Consider the following 23830-nt stretch of genomic DNA (forward strand, 5'->3'; position numbering starts at 1 on the left):
TGGAGATGTAAAGGGACCAGTATTGCAAATGGATCCTCCTGGTGGCGTGGTCCGGGGCTTCATGGATGTTGGTGGCCAGCAGGGAAGCGAGAAGGGTGCAAAGATGCACAATGGCAGCACAGGAGATGACCCCATAAGGAGTGGGTGGACAGGCGCTGAGTGGAGGTGTGGGTGGGGAATGAGAGGCCTCCACACTGGGCTGCTGCAGAGGTGGCGTGTTCCGGGAGGGCCGGAGTGTGGAGGCCAGTTCCCATCACCACTGTATCCCCACGCCTGGCTCCAGGCCTAGCCAGAGGTCCTGGACTGGGAGTGCTTTGTCTGCCCTACAGACTCACCTGCTGTGTGTGTTGCTACAGCAGGGAGGTGCTGGGGGCCCTGTCCTGGGACAACCATCAGCGTGATGCACGTTGAGCCCCTGGGCACATGTGAGCTCCTTTACGAGCTACGTCCTTCAAATTAGACAAGAAGAAACCAAGGCCGAGAGAGAGAAGAAACTTGACCAGGTTCCCACAGCTTGAATGTGGTGGCGCTGCCTGGCTGGTGCCACTGCCTGGCTGGTGCCCCTTCCTGGAGGGGGTCTGTTGTCATCTCCTGGAGCCCAAGGCCTGGATGTGGGATGGGGGGGCACTCCTTGTGCAGCGAGTCAACACCTGCCCCTTCAGCCTTGGGGGCCTGACCCAAGGATGGAGGGTACCCAGGTCTGGGGGCTGAGGGATGGGTGTCCACTGCAGAGCCCTCAGAAATGACTGGTCCTGGATGGCAGTCCCTGGAGAGGCAGCTCCCCTTTGAGAGGTGGGCAAATGTGGCCATGCCCAGCCTCGGAGGAGGTACAGTCTGACCGGCCACCCGACTGCTGAGATGCAGGGCTCAGGACCCCGTGTTGTCCCTGGCCAGGCGGCCAGCCTGCCCTGTGGGGCTTTGGGGTTCTCCTCTCCGAGCTTGTTTCCCAGCATCCTGGAGAAGCCCACGGAAAAAGTCAGCCTGTGTTCCCACTGTAAATGGTCCACATCCCCTCCAAGCTCCCTTTGTGTGTCTCCAAGCTGGACTGCAGGGATCAGAGCTATGCTGCCCGTGCAGCATCCACTGGCCCCTGGGAATGAGGGGAATGCGGTCACAGAGCCGTCACTTGGACCTCGGCGCCCTCGGCTGGTGGCGGCCAAGGTCTCCCAGCACCCAGGCCGCTGGGAGTCTCTAAAGGGGAGCGGTGGGGCTCGACTGTCCCCTCCCCCTCAAGTTTGCTCTGTCCTGGGCAGGCTGTAGTCCCAGTTGAGAAGCTGTGCCCCCTTGGGTGTTTTAGGGGTTCAGGATGGGCGTTGAAAAGCCCTGGGGGAGAGCAGAAGGCTCAGGGACCTGTCTAGGGTGTGGCATCCCATGTGGGCGTCAGCATGGCCGCAGAAGAACCACTCTTCGGGCTCACCCATGCCTGCTAGGCCATGCTTCTTCAGAAGTGGCCACAACTCTCCCGACGTCTCCGGAGCCGGTCATTCTGCCCAGTGGGACTTCAGCTGCCCCTGGACACTTCAGTTGTAGGCTGCGACCTGTTGCCAGGAAGGAGAGGGCCGGTGAGGGAGCCGCAGCAGCCGTGGTGGGGTGTGGGGGACGGTGGACGGCCAGGGCTTCCCCCCGCCCTCTCTCGCTTGGTTTCTGTAATGAGGAAGTTCTCCGCCGCTCAGTTTCCTTTCCCTCGCTGAGCGCCTGAAACAGGAAGTCAGTCAGTTAAGCTGGTGGCAGCAGCCGAGGCCACCAAGAGGCAACAGGCGGCAGGTTGCAGCAGAGGGGCCTCCGCTTCCCTCGGTGGCGTGTGGGTCCTGGGGGTGCCCGCTGGCCCGGCCGAGGAGGCCCACGCCTACCATGGTCCCCTGCTGGAACCACGGCAACATCACCCGCTCCAAGGCGGAGGAGCTGCTCTCCAGGACGGGCAAGGATGGAAGCTTCCTCGTGCGCGCCAGCGAGTCCATCTCCCGGGCATACGCGCTCTGCGTGCTGTGAGTACAACCTGCTCCTTCCCCGGGCACAGAGATGACAGAGGGGTCTAGAGGGGGCCCAGCACTGGGATGGGTTGTTCTCATGTCACAGGACAGAGTGATCTGACATGCACAATTCCCCGCCACCCTGTCATGGACCTTGTCCTTGGACCTTGGCCTTGGAGTGCAGAGAGCTGGTCTCGTGGCAGGTTTTGCAGCCTTGGAGCTGTCAGAACCACTCCGAGGCCTGATCTTACACCCTAGCTTCCCATGAGCTGTGTGGTGCCCGGGGCTTCCTTGGAGTCTGGGGAACGAGAGAACGAGTTTGGGCTTTTTGAACCAGGAGGAAGCTCAGGGCTCCTTGGAGGTGGGTGTGTTAGAGATCAGTTCAAAGATGCCCAGCTCAGAAACCCTGAGAAGAGCAAAGGTGGCAAGGAGGACCCTTCCTGGAGCACCCAGGCTTTGGGCCCCTGGAGGCAGCTGTTGTTTGGCGAGCCAAGAATATGGGCTGAGTTTAATCAAGAAAGGACTTTCCGTTCGCTTAGAAGCTGCTTTCAGAGGCCTGAGAGCAGAGGAAGTCACCATTACCACGAGCGAGCAGCCTCTTCTCTCCTGAGCACTTGGCTGTGACCGCTGCCCACCCCCACCCCTCAATTTGGGTCTCTGTCACCATCAACTCCTCCCACTGCCCGGTTGGGGACGTTACTGAATGTGCCAGCTGTGCTAACAATGGAGGAACCAGCCACTTGCTGAAGGTTCCTTTCTAAAACCCCCTTCCTGTCCAGTGTCTGAAGGAGGCCCTTGCCCTGCAGCTCTTGGTCTAATCATTTTGCCGAGGCCTCGGGCAGTGCCAGGGTGTAGTCAGGGAAGGGTGTGTCACCTGAACATCTCAAGTAGCATCCCCGGGCTAGCAGAAATGTTCCCCCGAGCGGAGAGGGCCTTGCCCTTCTTCAGGCAGGAGGGGAAGTGGGTGATGAACCCAGACCTGTTTTGAATACTGACTCACAGCTGGGGCCTGCTGTGCTAAGCATTTGTTAGCCCATTTCATCCTCACCACAACCTGAAGTGAAGGTCCTGTCAAAAGCCCCACTTTGCAGATGAGAAATCTGAGGCCCTGGCAGGTTAAGTGAGTGGCAACAGTCAAAGCCACAGCCATCTGCCCCCAGAGGCTGCAGCTGAGACCAGCAGCCTGTGGCCCGACCTCTCCTGCTCCCAGTCCAGCGGGGCGTGCATGTAGCCTTGTGGGGCTGGAGGCAGAAGCAAGGGCAGCCGGAGTGTTTACAGGGTCGGCTGGGGCACTGGAAGCCAACCCAGGCTCACAGCTGGTCGCTGGCCTGTGCTGACAGTCTGCAGCCCCACCTCCAAGACTGGCTTCCTGTGCCCCCTCTCTCATGCCTCAGGGGAAGGAACGCAGGCCCAGGCTGCCTGGACTTCCCCAATGGGGATCTGCTGCTGCTGGGGCCTTAGAAGGGGCAGGAAGATTCTCTTAGGCATCTCACAAGCCCAGTCTGACTCCACCCGGCCCATGTGGATTATTTGGATTTCTCTCCTGGCCCAGTGGGATCTTGTCCTGGCTGCTTGGTGTTGGCTGAGCCGAGGGCTTCCAGGGCCCCATCTCATTAACCTTCGATGCAGCTCTTTGACCAGGGCTTTGTGGTTGCTCAAGTTACAGACATGGGGTGTGGGTCTCTCTGACTCCAAGCTGTGAGCATCTTAATGTCTAGGATCAGCCTGAGCCAGAGTCAGAGCTGGAAAGGTCTTGGAAAAGCTCTGGTGCAACAGCCCTGGCTTTTCAGGGGGTAGACAGAGTGCAGAGAGCCTGAGGCCTTTGTCCACCATGCTGGCTGGGGGCAAAACTGCTTGGTTCCAGGCCAGTTCCCATATTCCTTCCTCCACCTCTTCTCTCGGAACCCTTGTCTGCACTGAGTTACTCTCAGAGTCATGACAGGCGTGCAGTGTCTGCTCCTTAGAGAGGGACCTGTGGTGCCCACAGATGTCCAGTATCCTCTTAGCCAAAGCCTCATCAGCTTCCTATCCTGAGGCTGCTGGGTTGCAAACACCAGGAGCCCCACCCCTTGGCCAGACAAACCCTGGGCTCAGGGTTCCCCTTTCTCCTCTGCTCAGCGTAGGAAGCTTCCGTTCCTGCAGGGTCAGGCTCCACTGTAGGCTGTGGGATGCGATGGACCTGCAGACTTTCCACACATCTGCAGGCTTCATGTGGCTGCTACCCCGGATTTTGCCAATTACGGAGATTTTAAAACTAAAAAGTAATTAAATGAATGATAACAAACTGGCATCTTCCAACACCTCATTTCTTGAAAGAAAGCAGCCTTTGACACCAAAAAAGGCAGGAAGGGCGCACACACACACACACACACACACACACACACACACACACACACAAAAAGACCAGTCATTTAAAGCAAAGAGATTGAACTTCTTGAAAAACAAACCCCACCACCGCTAGTTTTCTCTGTTCCCTGCGGAGTGGCCGCAGCCTGCTGGGCATGGCAAAGGCAGGCAGCCCCAGGCTGAGGGGTGTGCAGGGCAGCTGGGTTTTCTGCAGCTGCAGAAGTAGCAGCATTTGCTCCCCAGCCCTGGAAACCTGGAGCCACCCTGCTCTAGAAGTGACTGCAGAAGGAAGCCACACGCGCACCCTCCTGCCCTAGCAAAGTCCATGGGAAAAGTATACATGCTCCATGGCCCCTCAGATCCCCCAGGTGCCCCGACCTCATCCTGCCTGGGCCCCAGTGGCGTTCCCTCCCAGGCCTCCCCTGGTGGGCAAGGGGACGACCAGCCGGAGTCTCCACCTGATGGTTTGGGCAAGTGTGCCTGGGGTGTCGGAAACAGAGCAACCTCACCAGGGAGGGGCCTTTGCGCTCAGGAAAGAGGAGGATTTGACTATGTAAATGGACTTGAGCGGGGGTTGGACATCAAAAGACAGGGCTGCAATTCAGTGCCACCACGTGACTTAGGAGTGCACATTCTGCCCACACCCAGCAAACCCTGCATTTCCTCGAGAGAGGTCAGCCCCATCACCTACCACTGGGCAGGAAAGCTTTGATCTCACCTCAGCAGCTTGGAAAGGCCTGCGTGACAGAGCGTCTGGGGCTCCATCTCGGGGCACAGAGAGTTGCAGCGGGAAGACGCAGTTGGCTGCTTGATTTGAGTCCAACTCTGCCGTCTTGCGGCCAGGGGCTCTTCTAAGCAGGGCCTATGTCATCCCCACCTGGTCCCCACTCAAATCCCCCACAGAGTTGGCCCTGCTCTGGGGACAGTCTGTGGGTGCCTTGAGGGGCACGTTGGGTGCATTGTGGATGGGAGACATTAAGAGCTGTCAGGCTCATGCCCTCTCCTGCCATGCAGGGGCCAGCACACCTGGCAGGGCCTCATGCTGCAAAGAAGAGATGCCTTGGGAACGGGGTCAGTCAATGTAAGGGTCCATGGGCCGGCTGAGCCAGCATCCCCTTACGCAATCTGCACAGGCAAAGCTGATCAAAGGCCCAACATCAAGATACACCCTGCCCTCTCTGCAGGAGCAGCTGGGGCCCAGGACTGAGCCTAGGGTGGCCAGCTCAGCTGGCTGCCATCCAGCCTGGAGCAGCCCAGGAGGGCGGCATTCCCACCCAACCACTCCAGAGAGAGGGGGCTTCTCTCATGGGGGAGGCGAAGGCACGTGGCTGCCTTTGGCTCAGAAACCAATACCTGGTCTGGCCACAGCTGACTGTGGTTTTGGTTTCCCTCCACATGTGGCCTTCCACATGCCACCCAGGCACCATGGCAGGGTCTGGCTCACCCCTTTCTGGGGGCAGTGTAGACAGTGCACCAGACAGTCCTGGACCCAGTGGCTTCACCTACACCACAAGAAAGAGGGGAAAGCCTGAGAAGGATGTCTGTTGGCCTCTAGGGGCTTGTTACACTGTTTCTTCCGCACATGTTGAGTGCCTTCTCTGAGGGGAATTTTGTCGAACAGAGCAGACCCTAAACCTTGCTCTGCTAACAGAAGGTTGTTACCAACCTGCTCTGCCTAACAACAGCAGGCAACTTCCAAAGAGCTATGTGCCAGGCACCATTCTAGGCTTATATTGACTCATTTGATGTCCACGAAGACCTTCAAAGGAAGTCCTATTATCCCCACTTTACAGATGGGGAAACTGAGGCACAGAGTGGTTTATGGAACAGGCCTAGTTTACAGGACTAACAAATAACAGAGCCAGGACTTGCATGCATGCTCTTCCTGGAAGCGAGAAACAGAGACCATAAGGTGTCCTGTGTGGGGCGGGGAAAAGCCTGGAGAGGGGACTCCTGGTGATGGAGTCACAAAGAAGGGGCTTGGGAGGGCGGAACTCCTAACCTCAAAGAGTCCAACAGAGGTGGAAAGCTGTGGTATGAGCGGTGGCTCAGTCCCCCTTTTGAAGCTTCAGTAAAATAGACACTGTTAATTATTTTTGTGCAAATGCAACAAGGTACTATTTTTCATACCTGATATTGACAGACAGTGGGAAAAAATGCTGGCTCAGGCAGTAGCCAGAACTACTGACATCTGGTTCACACCAGAAAGCAGGCCGAGGGCCTTTGTCCGAGGCTAACTGTGCCGAGTTTTCTCTCTGCGTGCAAGACCAGGAAGGGGTGATGTGCCCCGGAAGGCCTATGTATTTCACTCACTAACTGTACCTTCCATGTGAAGTGATGCAGAGCAAGCATGTTAAAACGGAGTCTCTCCAGGTTTTCTGTGCCTATACTCAGCCCCCCAGAAAAGTCCTTTCGGGTCCAGAGATAGGCTCCAGCTTTGGTGCTTTGCATGTTTGTCTACCTGGTAGGTCAAATTCATAAATTCATGAACACAATCAGCACTTCTCGTGGGTTTTCTTTTCTTTTTTTTTTTTTTTTTGACAGAGTCTTGCTCTGTCGCCCAGGCTGGAGTGCAGTGGTGCAATCTTGGCTCACTGCAACCTCTGCCTCCCAGGTTCAAGCGATTCTCCTACCTCAGCCTCCCAAGCAGCTGGGATTACAGGTGCCTGCCACCACGCGGGGCTAATTTTCTTCTTTTTATCTAACCTCAGGTGATCTGGCCTCTTCGGCCTCCCAAAGTGCTGAGATTACAGGCATGAGCCACTTCACCCAGCCTTTTTCTTCCTTCCTTCTTTCCTTCCTTCCTTCCTTCCTTCCTTCCTTCCTTCCTTCCTTCCTTCCTTCCTTCCTTCTTTTCTTTCTCTCTCTTTCTTTCTTTCTTTCTTTCTTTCTTTCTTTCTTTCTTTCTTTCTTTCTTTCTTTCTTTCTTTCTTTCTTTCTTGAGACAGAGTCTTGCTCTGTCACACAGGCTGAAGTGCAGTGGCATGATCTTGGCTCACTGCAACCTCCACCTCCAGGATTCAAGCAATTCTTCTGCCTCAGCTTCCCAAGTAGCTGGGATTACAGGTACCCGCCACCACATCCGGCTAATTTTTGTATTTTTAGTAGAGATGGAGTTTTACCATGCTGGCCAGGCTGATCTCGAACTCCTGACCTCGTGATCCACCTGCCTTGGCCTCCCAAAGTGCTGGGATTACAGGTGTGAGCCACCGCACCTGGCCTTATTTATTTATTTATTTATTTATTTATTTATTTGAGACAGGATCTTACACTGTTGCCCAGGTTGGAGTGCAGTGGCACAGTCACGGCTCACTGCAGCCTCGCTTGATCAAGCGATCCTCCTGCCTCAGCTTCCTGAGTAGCTGGGATTCCAGGTGCAAGTCACCAAGCCTGGCTAACCTTTTTTATGCAGCCCACGCTGGTCCCTAACTCCTGGAGTCAAGTCAGTCTCCCACCTTGGGCCCCCAAAGTGCTGGCATTACAAGTGTGAGCCACTGCATGCAGCTTCACATCAGCATTTCTCAATTGGTGCCATCTCCCTGCACACGAACCCTTGCGTCATGACGACATGTGGTCCTTGCAGCCAGGCCTTTCTCCCCACCCCAGACGTAGAGTGAGAGGAGCTCTGCTCTTCCCTCTATAATTCGTACTGTGTTGTGCCCTGAGGAGTGCGGCTCTATGGTCGGCTGGCTGTGGTGTGCTGCATTTGCAAATGCTAACGTTCCTGTGCCAATCCCACCTCTTCATGGGTGGAGTGACAATGATAAGGCCAAAGCCCACTCATTGGGTTATTTTTTCAAATTGAAGTATAATCCATATTCTATACAATCACCCTTTCTATGGTGTACAATTCTTAATTTTTTTTTTTTTTTTTTCCCAAGACAGTGTCTTACTCTGTTGCCCAGGCTGGAGTGCAGAGTGGCGTGATCTCAGTGCACTGCAGCCTCTGCCTCCCGGGTTCAAACGATTCTCCTGCCTCAGCCTTCCGAGTAGCTGGTATCTCATAGGTACACACCACCATGCCCGGCTAATTTTTTTTTTTTTTCTTTTTGAGGCAGAGTCTCACCCTTGTTGCCCAGGCTGGAATGCAGTGGTGTGGTCTCGGTTCACTGTAACTTCTGCCTCCTGAGTTCAAGCAGTCCTCTGCCTCAGCTTCCGAAATAGCTGGGATTACAGGTGCCTACCACCACACCCAGCTAATTTTTGTATTTTTAGTAGAGATGGGGTTTCACCATGTTGGCCAGACTGGTCTCGAACTCCTGACCTCAGGTAATCTGCCCATGTCGGCCTCCCAAAATGCTGGGATCACAGGCGTCGGCCACTATGCCCAGCCCTGGTGTACAATTCTTTATCGTGTTTTTAGTGCATTCACAATGTTATGAACTCAACACCACTGTCTCATTCAAGGACATTCTCAATACCTCGAAAAGAAACCCTGTACCCATTGCAGTCACTCCCTATTCCCTCTCCACCCAACCCCTGGCAACAACTAAATGACTTTTTGTCTACGGATTTATCTTTTCCGGATGTTTCATAACTGGAAACATACGACATGTGGATTTTGGGGTCAGCTTCTTTCACTGAGCACAGTGCTCTCAGGCTTCATCTGTGTTGCAGCGTGAATCATTCCTCTCCAGGGCTGGCTAATGAGCCACTGTATTGAAAGAACCACATTCTGTTTATCCATTCATCAGTTGACAGGCATTTGGGTTGTTTCCACTTTTGGGCTATAATGAATAATGCTGCGACGAACATTCACCTACAAGGTTTTGTGCAAACATATATTTTCAACATTCTTGGGTACATATCTAGGAGCAGAATTGCTGGGTCATTTAAGTCTAACACTTTGAGGAGCTGCTAAACTGTTTTCCTTGGTGGATCTGCCATTTTGCCTTCCTACCAGCAATGTCTGAGGGTTCCCATGTCTCTACTTTCTTATCAGCACTTGTTATTGTCTTTTTTATTATAGCCATCCTAGTGGGTGTGAAGGGACATCTTATTGTGGTTTTAATTTGCATTTCTCTAATGGTTAATGATGCCAAACCTGTTTTCTCATGCTTAATGGCCATTCGTATTTGGAGAAATGTCAATTCGGATCCTTTGCACATTTAGAAATCAGGGTTGTTTGTCTTTTCCTTGTTTCATTGGGTTATTGAGAGGATAAAATGGAAAGATGTGAGTGACATTTATAGCCCAAGGCCAGGCATGTGGTAAGCACCCACCGAATGCTTTGCACACATAAAAATCATGCTGGTGCTGGGCAAGGTGGCTTATGCCTGTAATCCCAGCACTTTGGGAGGCCGAGGTGGGTGGATCACCTGAGGTCAGGAGTTCGAGACCAGCCTGACCAACATGGAGAAACCCTATCTCTACTACAAATACAAAACTTAGCTGGGGATGGTGGCGCATGCCTGTAATCCCAGCTACTCGGGAGGCTGAGGCAGGAGAATTGCTTGAACCCGGGAGACGGAGGTTGTGGTGAGCCGAGATGGTGCCCTTGCACTCCAGCCTGGGCGACAAGAGCGAAACTCCACCTCAAAAAGAAAACAAAATCATCCTGGTGATCAGGCGTGGTGGTTCACGCCTGTAATCCCAGTACTTTGGGAGGCCGAGGCAGGCGGATCACGAGGTCAGGAGTTTGAGACCAGCCTGGCCAACAGAGTGAAACCCTGTCTCTACTAAAAATACAAAAAAAATTAGCTGGGCATCATGGCGGGTGCCTGTAATCCCAGCTACTTGGGAGACTGAGGCAGGAGAATTGGCTGAACCCAGGAGGTGGAGCTTGCAGTGAGCCGAGATCGTGCCCCTGTACTCCAGCCTGGGCGACAGAGATAGACTCTGTCTAAAAAGAAAAGAAAAAAAAAATGCTGGCAATTAGTCTTAATGAGCTAAAAGTGATTAGTGACATCTCAGAAGCAGAGGAGTATAGGGCCGCTCTGTGAAGAACATTCCACAGAGAGGAGAGAGGAGAATGGGGGCAGAGGATCGCTTTGGAAACTTCCTGGAGGCCTCCGGGGGATGCTGAGCTGTCACTTGAGGCCTCCTCAGAGGAAGCACTCGGAGAGATGGAAGCAGGAAGAGGACTGAGTGACGCCCCCGTGACTGAGGCTGCTGGGGCCAGGCTGGGAGCCTGGAAGCCAGCAGGAGGAAGAGATGGGGACAAGGAGGCACGCGTAATGAAACCAGGGGCAATGAACATGACGTCAGGAAGAAAGGCCGGCATCTGAAGACCACTAGGCTCCAATTGTGGGGGTCAGTGCAGAGGGGACTGAAATCCTGGGGCTGAGGATGATGGAAGGAGCACAGCGTGTTCCATGACGGGGGGACTCAGGGTTGACAGCTGCGGCAGCATGTGAGGACCAGATTCTCTCCCCTGCTCACTTCACGCTCCCATTGTCCCCTTTCATTGGAAAAACACCATATTAACAAGTGCAGGCCCCTAACAGTTTGGGGTCAATACTTATCGTAAACAACCCCATGGAGGGCTGGCCCCGAGAGATCAGCTGGGAGCTCCCCAGAGCAGAGAGGCTTGCTGGGCCACACAGCTGTCAGTGGCAATGGAGAAACAAATCTGATAAACAACGACGTCCTGTTCTTTAGAGTAACTTTAAAAAATGGTATTTATACAAAGCACAGAAAGTACACAGCAAAAAGCAGAAAAGTAACCAGCCCGTCACTGAGACACTAGCATAAACATTGTTCATTCGCTGGTGTAGCTGCTGCTTCTCTCTGCCTCCCTGTATGTAATTTCCATTTTGTGTATACATGTATTACATGTATATGTATAATTTTAGTCTGAGATTGCTGGCAGCATTAGCATTTTCCCATTTAGTTAGGTTTTCTTCCTAATGATCATATTTAATGGATGTACAGGATTCTATTATGTGATGTGCCATACTTTATGAAATGATTCTTCTATTGTCAGATATTTAAGTTATCAACAGCATTTTGTTGTTATAAATATGACTGATGAAGGTCTTTGTGAAGAAATATTATAAACATGTCTGGTTATAGATTCCCAGGAGTGAAATTACTAGATCAAGGGATAGGAATATTTTTAAGGCTCTTGATACAGAATGATACATTGCTTTCCAGAAATTTTGTTCCATGTATGCACCAGTAAGCTGTACAAGAGAGTGTCTGCCTCATTCTAACCTCCCTATTCTGAATATTTTCATTTCAAAACATATTACATTGCAAGGTGAAGGTGGTGAATGTTCGTTTTGATTTGCATTTGATTGTGGTCATGTTGAACTTATTTGATAGAGTGGTTGACGTTCACAATCCCTCTTTCGTGAATGGTCTGTTCAATTCTCTTTGCCATTTTTCTATTGAAGCTATCATTTTTCTGTTATCTACTTGCACAAGTTTATATCACACTTGTTGCAAATATTTTTATTGTGATTTTCCTTTAAGTTTTATGATTTTTTGACATTCAAGGATTGTAAATTTTTATATAGTGAAGTCTATCAGTCTTTTCCTTTTTTCTCCCTTTGCTTTTCAATGCAGAGAATCCCTCTGCACACAGAAATTCACTTGTGCAAGGCAGGTGGGTTAGGACAGAGCCTTTGGAGCTAATAGACTTAGAGCTAAGGATTCAGCAGTTTTTTTTTGGTTTGGTTTTGTTTTGTTTTGTTTTCGAGATGAAGTCTCAGTCTGTTGCCCAGGCTGGAGTGCAATGGCGTGATATTGGCTCACTGCAAACCTCTGCCTCCCAGGTTCAAGCGATTCTTCTGCCTCAGTCTCCCAAGTAGCTGGGATTACAGGCGCCCGCCACCATGCCTGGCTAATTTTTGTATTTTTTAGTAGAGACGGGGTTTCACCATATTGGCCAGACTGGTCTCAAACTCCTGACCTTGTGATCTGCCTGCCTCAGCCTCCCAAAGTGCTAGAATTACAGGCATGAGCCACCACGCCTGGCCAGGATCCAGCAGTTTATTTAATTCCACTGGGCCTTGGTTCCTCATTTGAAAACCAGGGCTAAGAATACCTATGTGGTAATGTTGTGGGGCGGATTGGATGGAAAATATGTATCACATTTTTAGCACAGCACTTGGTAAAAACAAATGAAGCAGCTATGGGTTTTTCACTTTTGTTTTTGTTTGTTTGTTTTGCACTGAACAGTTTAATCTCTCTGGAATTAATTTAATAAATGATGTAAGATACAGATTTAGGCTGGGCACAGTGGCTCATACCTGTAATTGCAGCACTTTGGGAGGCCGAGGCAGCTGAATCACCAGAGGTCAGGAAATCGAGACCATCCTGGCCAAGATAGTGAAATCCTGTCTCTACTAAAAAAAAAAAGAAAAAAAGAAAAAAAAATAGCTAGGCATGGTGGTGTGCACCTGTAGTTCCAGCTACCTGGGAGGCTGAGGTGGGAGAATTGCTTGAACCCAGGAGGCAGAGGTTGCAGTGAGCCAAGATTGTGCCACTGCACTCCAGCCTGGGCCACAGAGTGAGACTCTGCCTCAAAAATAGGGGGAAAAAAAAAAAAGATTTATGTGTATTTTTCTCAACCAATCATCTTTCCCAAAACCTCTTACTGAATAACATTCCTTTGCCCTTTGGGTTCCTCTTTTATCATATTTTAAGTCATATATCTTTCTTTGCATTTATACTCTGTTCCATGTATATCTGCTTTTCTTTCACCAATATCATAACAATTATACCACTTAATTTTATAAAATACTTTATTATAGGTGATTTTCATATCTATTCTTCCAGGTGAACCAGCTAATAATATTGCCAATTTGGAGAAAACTACTATTGGGACTTTGATTGGAATTGCACAAAATCCATAATATAGCTTGTATAAATTGACATTTTAGTAATATTCAGTCTTAACAAATATGGTTGTCCTTATCATTTTATATTTTGTAATTTTCTTCATATAGATCCTGCATATTTAGTGTTATAATTTCTTCTGATTATTTTATACTCTTATTACTGTTGTGAATACATTTTCCCCTACATTTCATTATAACTGATAACACACAGGGAAGTTATAGATTTTATAAATTCATCTTTTATTCTGTCACTTTACTCACTCCTCATCATTTCAAATTGTTTTTTGGTTGCTTCTCTGGAATTTTCTTGTTTGACTCTCATGTTTGACTCTCATTTCATCTAGAAATTACCATCATTTTGTGGTGTACTTTCCAAATACTTATGACACTTATTCAGATTTCATAACTTATTGCATGGGCCAGTATTTCTAAAAAACTACAGTGGGGAATATTAGAAAAAGAAAACATCCACCTCAAGGAGACATACTGTGAGAATTACCGTGGACCACCTGGGAAGGGCATGGGATAGCCTCTGTCACCTAGTTACCACTTGATAAAAGGTAATTGTTGCTGCTCATCATGTCCAAGAAGAAATAGTCTTCTAGTTTTAGAAAGAGTTCTGAAGGACTGAGTATTTAATTTTTATCAAATGCTTTTTTAATATCTATTGTGATGATTATATTATATCCCTTATTTCATTTACTGGTAAAATAGCTTAATTTTATATATTTATATTTGGTTTATATATATTAAACAATTTTGCATGATTACAATGAACTATTCTTGATACAATACTTTTTTATGGTACTCTGAAACTTATTTAGGATTTTTATATATGTATTCATACTTGAGGTTGATTTATCTGATTTTTGGTTATGTTATGGTTTTAAGAGTCATGTATATTTTACAAAATATTCTGGAGGCATTTATGTAGCATAATTATTATCTGATTTTTGAAATACTTTAAAAAATGTTGGTAAAGCCACTTCTTCTCACGGCCCTTTATAATTCTTTAATATTTACTTCAATTTATTCTTTAGTATTGAATTGGTCTTGTTTTCTATTTCCTCCCATGTCACTTCTGTTAAGTTACATGTAATTTTCGAAGAACAATCTATTTGTTGAGATTTTCAAAATTTCTGGCAAACAATCATGCATAGTTTTGTATAACTGTAAGATTTCTCTTTTATTGTGGCCATCTTCATTTTCTCATTTCTAACTGTTGGTGGTGCCCAGGGTCCTGGCAAGAAATAGATGGCATGTTCAACAGGGGTGATAAAGACAGGAATGGCAAGGCAGCCAGTGGCTGGCACCCTTAGGATCCATTCCCACCCCTGAGCTGAAGAGGCAGGGGCCAGAGCTGTGTCACCAGGACCTGGCAGGGCTGCAGCTAGGAGACTCCAGAAGTGGAGCTCTGTCCCCTGCAGCAGGCAGGGTGGGGTCAGTGGAACAAATCCGCCCATCCCCCCCACCCCACTCACCCTGCCAGTGCCTCCCTTCAACCAAACCTGGGTGAAGCAGCCCCCGGAGAATTGCTGGCTGCACAGGGCAGGTGGAAAAGGGTAGGGAGTGGGTCTCACTGGCAGATGGGAGGCAGGGGGAGGCTGCCCAGCTCACTTGCATTTGTTTGTTTCCTTTATTCTGTTTGTCACAGGTTTGTCCATTTAATCTCCTACTTTTCAAGTGACAGGCTCTTAGGTTGGTGTATCTCTTCTGCTTTTTGTTTTCATATTTTAAAAAATGATCTCTGTACCGGACACAGTGGCTCACGCCTGTAATCCCAGCACTTTGGGAAGCTGAAGCGGATCTCCTGAGGTCAGGAGTTCAAGACCAGCCTGGCCAACATGGTGAAACCCCGTCTCTACTAAAAGTACAAAAAGTAGCCGAGCATGGTGGTGGGTGCTTTAATCCCAGCTACTCAAGAGGCTGAGGCAGGAGAATAGCTTGAACCCGGGAGGCAGAGGTTGCAGTGAGCCGAGATCGCGCCATTGCACTCCAACCTGGGCGACAAGAGTGAAACTCGATCTCAAAAATAAAGAAAAAGAAAGACAAAAAAAACCTCTGTCTTTTCAGGAAGCCCTGTTGCATCTGCAGGACTCAGATCCGTTTCTGTATTTCTCTTCTTCCCTCTCTTTTTAAAATCTTTGTCTTTTCCTCTAGTACCACTTTCTTGAGTGTGTCTTTTTCCTCGTTCACTTTCTCCAATCCATAGCTGCTATTTCCTGTCTCTGTCGTGTGTTAAATTCTGACTCTAAATGTCCCGGCTGTTCCGTAACAGTCAGTTTTCTTTATCTCAGTTTGCTTGATTTTCACGATCGATGCCTCCAATTTCTGATATGCAGTGGTCTCTCCAGTCTTCCTGAGTTCACAAATCAGACTTGTCCAGAATGTATTTTTATCAGTGATTATATTTAAGATGGAAGTAACTCCTTGGAGTCCTTAGGAAAATGCCCTTTTCTGAGCGGTGACGTGTTTTCATAGGTCAGGTGATTTTTGTTTTCCGACAAAGAACTGTCAAGAACAATTGGATCAGGTTTGTTCGGAGCGGGTTAAAACGACTGCCACGGATGGGGGTGGGAGATGCCAATTCAAGATCCAGCCGGTGGTGGGGCCAGAGATGAGGGTGTGGTGAGACACACAGAGGATGGGCTCCCTCCGGGGGTGAGGAGGGGGTGCCTCATACCTGGGTCTTGGCTTTGAGTAGCTGTCGGACAAGGAATAGCCCGCTGGACCCCCAAGCTGTTGTGGGGGTGCTCAGCCGGCTCCCAGTAATCCTCGGCCACCCTCACCTCCATCTCTCACCTCCTGACCAGTCGAGCCACCCTCACCTCCATTTCTCATCTCCTGGCCAGCTGAGCCACCCTCACCTCCATCTCTCACCTCCTGACCAGCTGAGCCACCCTCACCTCCATCTCTCACCTCCTGACCAGCTGAGCCACCCTCACCTCCATCTCTCATCTCCTGGCCAGCTGAGCCACCCTCACCTCCATCTCTCATCTCCTGGCCAGCTGAGCCACCCTCACCTCCATCTCTCATCTCCTGGCCAGCTGAGCCACCCTCACCTCCATCTCTCATCTCCTGACCAGCTGAGCCACCTGCTAATGCTTTCTCCCTCCTGGAGGGGCCCAGGTTAGCAAGAAATGGCCTCTTTTAATTCATCAACTTTAGCTTTCTCTCTGGCTGCAATTCTTCAAGGTTTGGAGTTGCAAATGGTGAACACCTTGTTCCCCAAGGTTGCCACACATTTTTTTGTCCTTCTACATTGGTGCAAATGGTTTGTGTGTGTGTGTGTGTGTGTGTTTAATGCAGGGTTTTCCAGCCCCTGTTCTCCCACCCCATCTTGTCCAGAAATCTGCAAAAACACGTCTTAAGAAAATGCAAAAACACAGACAAAAGCATTAGAAATTAGAAATGATATGTAACAAGAGTCACAAAAGGATTTAAAAGCAATTACAGGAGCAGGTCAGCAAAGTGAGATAGGAACACAAAGAGGTTCTTCAATTTTATAGTTTGATTCTCTGTCTCTCTGTGGGTCCCTCCATGGTGAAGATGTTCCTGGGCCTGGCTGTCAGTGTTCATTTGGCTAGGAATGGCCATACAGAAATGCTAAGATTTATCTGAAAGGATCAAACACGATGATGTTTCTTCCTACTTCCACAGGCTTGTCCTCCCGTATTAGAGTAGAACTTCTCATACCACATCAGGGTTGACCTGGTCTAGGAATGCCCTTCTGCTGAGAAGCACCTTCCTGCCTCTTCTTTGCCTCCACGCTCAGCACAGGGTGGGCACTTGTCATCACCCAGCACCTGTGGGAGTCACATGGGAAACTTGCTGGTAGCCCGCCTTCATTTGGGAATGGAACAATCTCATTTGTTAGCAGAAGGAAGTAATGTTGGGCCCAGTGCTATCCCAACCCGGATCTCCAATGGGAATAATCCTGATCCGATTACTCTGAAAGGCCACCCAGTCACTGGGAGGAGTCTCCACTCAGAGCCAGTGTTAGCATAACAAGGTGTTACCAAATCACCACAAAAAGCTGGGCAAGGGCTGGGCGGGACCCACTGCCCCCAAAGAGCAGTGAGCATGTTTTCCAGGTCATGTTCCAGGGCAGCAATTGCCAAACACTATTTAGTGATGGAATCTTTGCTTTAAACATTTTGCATGTAAGATATTGTGTGCGTATGTGCATGTGTATATACACGTATACATGCATGCATGTTTCATGTATACACATGTATGCATATGTTGTGTGTGCACATGTACATATGTGTGTGTGTATGTATATAGGACCAGAGTGAAGTACAAACTGCTGGTGAGTGGGGGTAGGCCAAGTGAGCACCCTCTTCCACCACCTGGCAGAGCCCCTACACCCATGCAATACAGTTTGATACTACTGCTCGCCCGATGACTGTGTGTGGCAAAGTTGGTGGGGTGTGTGTTGGGTGATGCTGTATGTTTTCCCTTTAAGGTTGAAACTGATTCAGCCACGGGAGTCAGAATGTCCAGCCCTGTGCATGTTAATGACAGGGTCATTAACATCTGCTGAGATGTTATTGTCTAGCGGGGAAGTATCTTCTTCCTATTATACTAGCGTTTGAATTCTGTTTTGGTAACATGGAACTGTTTCTTTGTTTCAATGTTTCTAGAACATCTTTGAAAAAGCCATAAAGGTTTTTCTGCCGCACTTGATTGAACCGGAAAGGCTTTCCTGTTCTGTGGGACTGCCTCTGACTCTCTCTTCATGACTATGTTCTTCCTCTCTGTCTACAGGCTGATGTTCTTCCTCTCTATCTACAGGCTGACGTTCTCTCTGTCTACAGGCTGATGTTCTTCCTCTCTGTCTACAGGCTGATGTTCTTCCTCTCTCTGTCTACAGGCTGATGTTCTTCCTCTCTGTCTACAGGCTGATGTTCTTTCTCTCTGTCTACAGGCCGATGTTCTTTCTCTCTGTCTACAGGCCAATGTTCTCTCTTTCTGTCTACAGGCCGATGTTCTTCCTCTCTGTCTACAGGCCAATGTTCTTCCTCTCTGTCTACAGGCTGATGTTCTTCCTCTCTGTCTACAGGCTGATGTTCTTCCTCTCTGTCTACAGACTGATGTTCTTCCTCTCTGTCTACAGGCTGATGTTCTTCCTCTCTGTCTACAGGCTGATGTTCTTCCTCTCTGTCTACAGGCCGATGTTCTTCCTCTCTGTCTACAGGCCGATGTTCTTCCTCTCTGTCTACAGGCTGATGTTCTTCCTCTCTGTCTACAGGCTGATGTTCTCTTTCTGTCTACAGGCTGATGTTCTTCCTCTCTGTCTACAGGCTGATGTTCTTCCTCTCTGTCTACAGGCTGATGTTCTTTCTCTCTGTCTACAGGCTGATGTTCTTTCTCTCTCTCTACAGGCTGATGTTCTTCCTCTCTGTCTACAGGCTGATGTTCTTCCTCTCTGTCTACAGGCTGATGTTTGGGCTGGCTGGAGCTCTTCCACAAGTCAGCTCCCTCAGCCAAATAAGAGGTTGTTCTCACCCCTCACCTCATTTGCATACCTACGGGTGGAAGTGCCAAGAGAAGAGAGCTCTTATTGCTCTTATTGAAAAATAAGAGCACAGCAGAGTTGAGCTGTGTCCACATTTGTTTGGCAGGCTCTGCAAAGGAGATTGAGGCCAGTGGTTCTCTGTGTCCCAGAGGTGTCCCTGGGAGATGTAGTGTCACTGGACTGGAGATTCATCCTTGCTGTCTCTGATGCAAGACGATTGTATCAATTCAGGCTCTGGAGATAGGACAGGGAGCAGAAGGATGGGGACTAAAACCATGGGAGAAAGAGAGAAAAATCACCTTTTCTATGTGAAGTGAAGAGACATGTGGAAGTGAAATTACTCAAAATTATTTTTAAGTACCCATGATGGAAAAGCCATAAAATAAAATATTGTAAAATTAGCCACATAAAATTGTAAAACATTTACACAGCTTAAAAAAAAACTGTTAAAAATAACTCCAAAATATATTGTAGCATATATCAGAGTCTTATTCATAACTAAGCAAAAAATGATACCAAAATAAGCAAGCCAAAGACACAAAAGGGAATTCACAGAAAAAGAAATACAGATAACTAAACATGAGAACATGCTGAAGGACCTTCCTCATAAAGAAAGGCAAATTAAAGCAAGTTATCATTCTCACTTCTCAGATTTGCAAAGATTAAAAAGTCTGATAACAGCCAGTTGGCAGGGCGTGAGGAAATAGACACATTCATATCCGGTTAGTAGGAGAAAAAAAAGGCCACAACTTCATTGGAAGACAGTTGGTAATCTCTATTAAAACAGCAAATCTCCAGGTCATTTAGCCGGCTGTCACCTTCTAGTGATTTATCTACAATCACTAATAAACGTCAACACATGTACAGCACATGGTGAAACATGATGCAAATGGTAATAAACCATCTCTCAGTTGGCTTGAGAAGATCTCTATGATCTTTTTCGGTGAAAAAAACAAATTTCAGAAAACAGTATATATAGTATGATATTATTGGCATTGAAAAAGATATGCATATATAATCTTGTGGATATGTTTAAAATTTCTGAACTTAGTTACAAACAGGAATAGGAAATCTAAGAAGAGGGGCTCATGGGAGTGGGGAAGGAGATGTTTATTTTTCATTTTATATCTTTCTGTATAGTTTTCATTTTTTAAAGTTAGTATATATTTTTAAAAATCTAGTTAAACAGAATCAGGTGCAGTGGCTCATGCCTGTATTCCCAGCACTTTGGGAGGTTGAGGTGGGTGGATCACCTGAGGTCAGGAGTTGAGACCAGCCTGACCAACATGGAGAAACCCCATCTCTACTAAAAATACAAAATTAGCCAGGTGTGGTGGCACATGCCTGTAATCCCATCTACTTGGGAGGCTGAGGCAAGAGAATCGCTTGAATCCAGGAGACAGAGCTTGAGGTGAGCCAAGATTGCGCACCATTGCACTCCAGCCTGGGCAACGAGAGCAAAATTCCATCTCAAAAAAAAAAAGAAAGAAAAAAGAGAAAGAACCCCATCTCTACTAAAAATACAAAAATTAGCCAAGTATGATGGCAGGAGCTTGTAATCTCAGCTACTTGGGAGGCTGAGGCAGGAAAATTGCTTGAACCTGGGAGGCAGAGGTTTCAGTGAGCCTTGATCATGCCACAGCCTTCCAGCCTGAGTGACTCCGTCTCAAAAAAAAAAAAAAAAAAAAAAAAAAACAACTAGTTAAACAATGACATATCAGTAACATATGTAGATGCTCAGTGGAGTGCCTGTACCTGGGACGGGGTGAGTGTGTGTAGCTTCTACACTGAAGCACTGGCTTAATTACAGAGGCTGGTCCTGTCCACAGGGCTCTATGGGCCAGGCAAGCCTTCCAGGCTCATGAGAATCTGAAGTAGCAAAACAGGGCAAGATTATGGTGGGTGGGAACAGACCAGCAGCTTTAAGTAAGGGCCTAAAATCCAAATAGCTTTCCCGCAATCTCCTGACAGCCTGCTGGCCTCAGCAGCCGATGGATTCCATGGGTGTTAGCAGCTGCCAGGGTTTCAGCAGGCTGAGGACCACCCCAGTGTGCCCCTCTCCCAAGGTGCTAGCACTTGACACCTCCCTTTTCCTCTCAGAGGTTTTAGGAAAGTAAAAACTACCGTCTCCTCCTCACGTTAGGGATGACTGTGCCAAAGGAAGGTAGAGCTTCTAGAAAGAGAAGAGAATCTGGGATTCCTAGGACGTTCTTGTTAGAAACAATCCCAAGACTTGCTCTCCAGCTGCTGGGGCAAATCCAGGTCTCGGTAGGGCTGGTGGCCAGTCCCTGGGAGATAATCCACGGGGCAAGTGTCCAGGGGGATGAAGCCATTTGGGGGCGGCGGGGAGCTCAGCGGGAACGAGTGATCCCTGCCCCGGCCAGGTGGCCCCTCTGCGGCTGTGCCTGGCTCCCATTTACCATAGGCCGCTATGCTCGGACCCACTGGAATCGTGTATCTTCTTCAAACACCCCCTCCTTTTTTTTTTTTTTTTTTTTTGAGACGGAGTCTCGCTCTGTCGCCAGGCTGGAGTGCAGTAGCACATTCTCAGCTCACTACAACCTCCGCCTCCTGGGTTCAAGCGATTCTCTTGCCTCAGCCTCCCGAGTAGCTGGGACTACAGGCACACGGCACCATGCCCAGCTAATTTTTGTATTTTTGGTAGAGATAGGGTTTCACCCCATGTTGGTCAGGATAGTCTCAATCTCTTGACCTTGTGATCCTCCCTCCTTGGCCTCCCAAAGTGCTGGGATTACCGGCGTGAGCCACCGTGCCTGACTCGCAAACACCCCCTCTTACTTTATCTTCTTGGCAGCTGAGAGGTTAAGAAATCCCCTCCATGTGGCAGACTCCTTTGGATCAGACCCTGTAGCTGCCAGGTCCCCACCTAAATGACCCCCCACCCCACCTTTTCCTGGTGCTCTGAGTGCAGAAGCAGTGGGGGAACAAGAGTGCCTCAGCCCAGGATTGCTGGACGTCAGGGCTCACCTCCATCTTAGAGAACGGTCAGCTCCAAAATTCAGAGACTTGTGTCCAGATTCCTCAAGCTGCGTCAGGAAGTCTTGTCTTTTCAGTTACGAGGAAACCGGGTTTTCCTGCATGGGTTCTAATAAAGGCTTTGATCTATTTCAGGTATCAGAATTGCGTTTACACTTACAGAATTCTGCCCAATGAAGATGATAAATTCACTGTTCAGGTGAGTCCTTTATAAACCTAGAAATCTGAACCTGACTTCAGTCGATAATGGCAAAGAAGGGGTGGAAACGATGAGGAAGAAAGCACGTGCACAGGTAGCCGGACATGAAGGCCTGGCTGAGACTGGCTTCCTCCCAGGAGTTTGTGGGGTGGCTTAGCTGGTAAACTGTGGCCCTCCAAGTGACCCTGCTCTGTGACGGGATGGAGTTGCATGCCACGGGCTATTTGTGGTCCATGGGTATGAAGAGGAAACGAAGGTGAAGCAGACTGCCCAGAGATGAAGGGAAAGGAAGGGCTGTGGCTTGGCCAACTGTTGTCTTCATCTTTCGAAGGATGAAGAGAGAGAGAGGAAGTGGCTCAGGAGGGAGAGAAGGGAGGTGAACTTATAGGAGAACAGACCATGTTTTCTGAGGGGCTGTGAGACTAGCACAAAACAGAGCCTTTCCATTTGTAGAACTCTGTTCTGTCCGAGGCTGATACTCACGGCATCTGATTTCACCATGCAAAGTCAAAATGTGCAAAACTTGCAGTTCACTTTTTAAAAATATTTTATTTTTGAGACGGAGTTTCACGCTTGTCGCCCAGGCTGGAGTGCAGTGGTGAGATCTCGGCTCACTGCAACTTCCACTTCCTGGGTTCAGGTGATTCCCCTGCCTCAGCCTCCCGAGTAGCCAGGATTACAGGCGCCTGCCACCATGCCCAGCTGATTTTTGTATTTTTGGTAGAGATGGGTTTTCTTCATGTTGGCCAGGCTGGTCTTAAACTCCTGACCTCAAATGATCTGCCCACCTCGGCCTCCCAAAGTTCTGGGATTACAGGCGTGAGCCACCCCGCCTGGTTGCAGTTAAATTTAAAAAGAAAAATCAGCTGCACCCATCCAAGCCGGGGAAGGCCACCCTAAGCATGGTTTACTAAAGGCTTTGTTTTGCCACAAAATGTGACAACTGAGTGTGTGGAAGCCAGGAGAGCTATTCTTATCCAGCTGCATGAAGAGCACATGGGGGTGGAAAGAAGGAAGGAGACAAAGTTTCCACATCCCCAGTGGAGGGCGGGGGGATATGTGTGTGTGTGTATGTGTGTGTATGTGTGTGTGTATGTGTGTGTGTATGTGTGTGTGTGTATATGTGTGTGTGTGTGTGTGTGAGAGAGACAGAGAGAGAGATGCTCAGTTCTCAGGGACTAGAGTAAGAGACACTGCAGTGCATCCACATCCCAAGCAGAGTAGCCGGGGTAGACAGAAGTTTGGACATCATGTCACGGAAGAGCAATGACGGCATTGGAGAAGTTTGGTTGAAAAGAAAGTGGAAGTGGGAGGGAAGAGGCAGGACACACTCCAGTTTCAAAGCTTGAAAGGAATGATTCGTTTTGTGCAGAACTAGGATGCAGTAGTAGACAGGGAGCTGGACTCAAGGTGGGAGCAAACCACAGGCAAGTCCCTGGGGGCAAACATCCCCCAGGAATTGTCAAGAGGGAGAGCGTGGTGAGGAGAACGCCCCTCAGGAAGACGGTTTATGAGGATGGAAGGAATTGCTTCGAGGAGCAATGTGGCTGCGAGAAACCCAAGGGGCATGTGTGATGCAGCCTGGTCCAGGGGCTGTTTGCTGCAAGGCCTCCTTGGGAGATGTGAGTCTGGGCTCAAGCAGAACCACTCCCCGTGTAGTCAGGCTGGCCTTGCTGCCAGCTACCTTATCCTCCTGCCCCTGCGTCCGCTGCAGCCTCTAAGGCACATCTGCTGGAAGGCTTTCCACTGGCCTAGGGCGCCCACAGGTTTGGCCCGGTTCTTAGTAGGCGCCAGGAGCAGATGTTGGCACACCTAGTACAAGAACGTCCTTTCCAGCGCTTGGCAGCTATTTGCCATGAGAATGTCTGTCTCTGTCATGGACTCTTCACCGTGTGTGGGATGTGACTGGCGGAGGGGAGCCCTGTCTGGGACAGGCAGTTGGCCTCAATGACCTCTACCATTTTTTCCAAGTCTAGGAGGGCATGAGCTATTCTGGCAGAGTTGGCATCTG

At 49.1% G+C, this 23830-nt stretch overlaps 1 protein-coding gene across 1 annotated transcript in view; it reads left to right on the forward strand.

Moving 5' to 3' along the window:
• Positions 1-1701: 1701 nt before the first annotated feature.
• The window catches only part of INPP5D (inositol polyphosphate-5-phosphatase D), a 151937-nt gene continuing 129808 nt past the window's right edge, over positions 1702-23830 (forward strand). The window contains exons 1-2 of the mRNA XM_007966684.3: positions 1702-1985; positions 21756-21819. Of these exons, the coding sequence (XP_007964875.1) occupies positions 1852-1985; positions 21756-21819 (198 nt within the window). The 5' untranslated portion in view covers positions 1702-1851. The remainder of the gene's footprint in view (positions 1986-21755; positions 21820-23830) is intronic.

Source organism: Chlorocebus sabaeus, chromosome 10 (genome assembly GCF_047675955.1).
Source record: "Chlorocebus sabaeus isolate Y175 chromosome 10, mChlSab1.0.hap1, whole genome shotgun sequence".
Classification (NCBI taxonomy): Eukaryota; Metazoa; Chordata; class Mammalia; order Primates; family Cercopithecidae; genus Chlorocebus; species Chlorocebus sabaeus.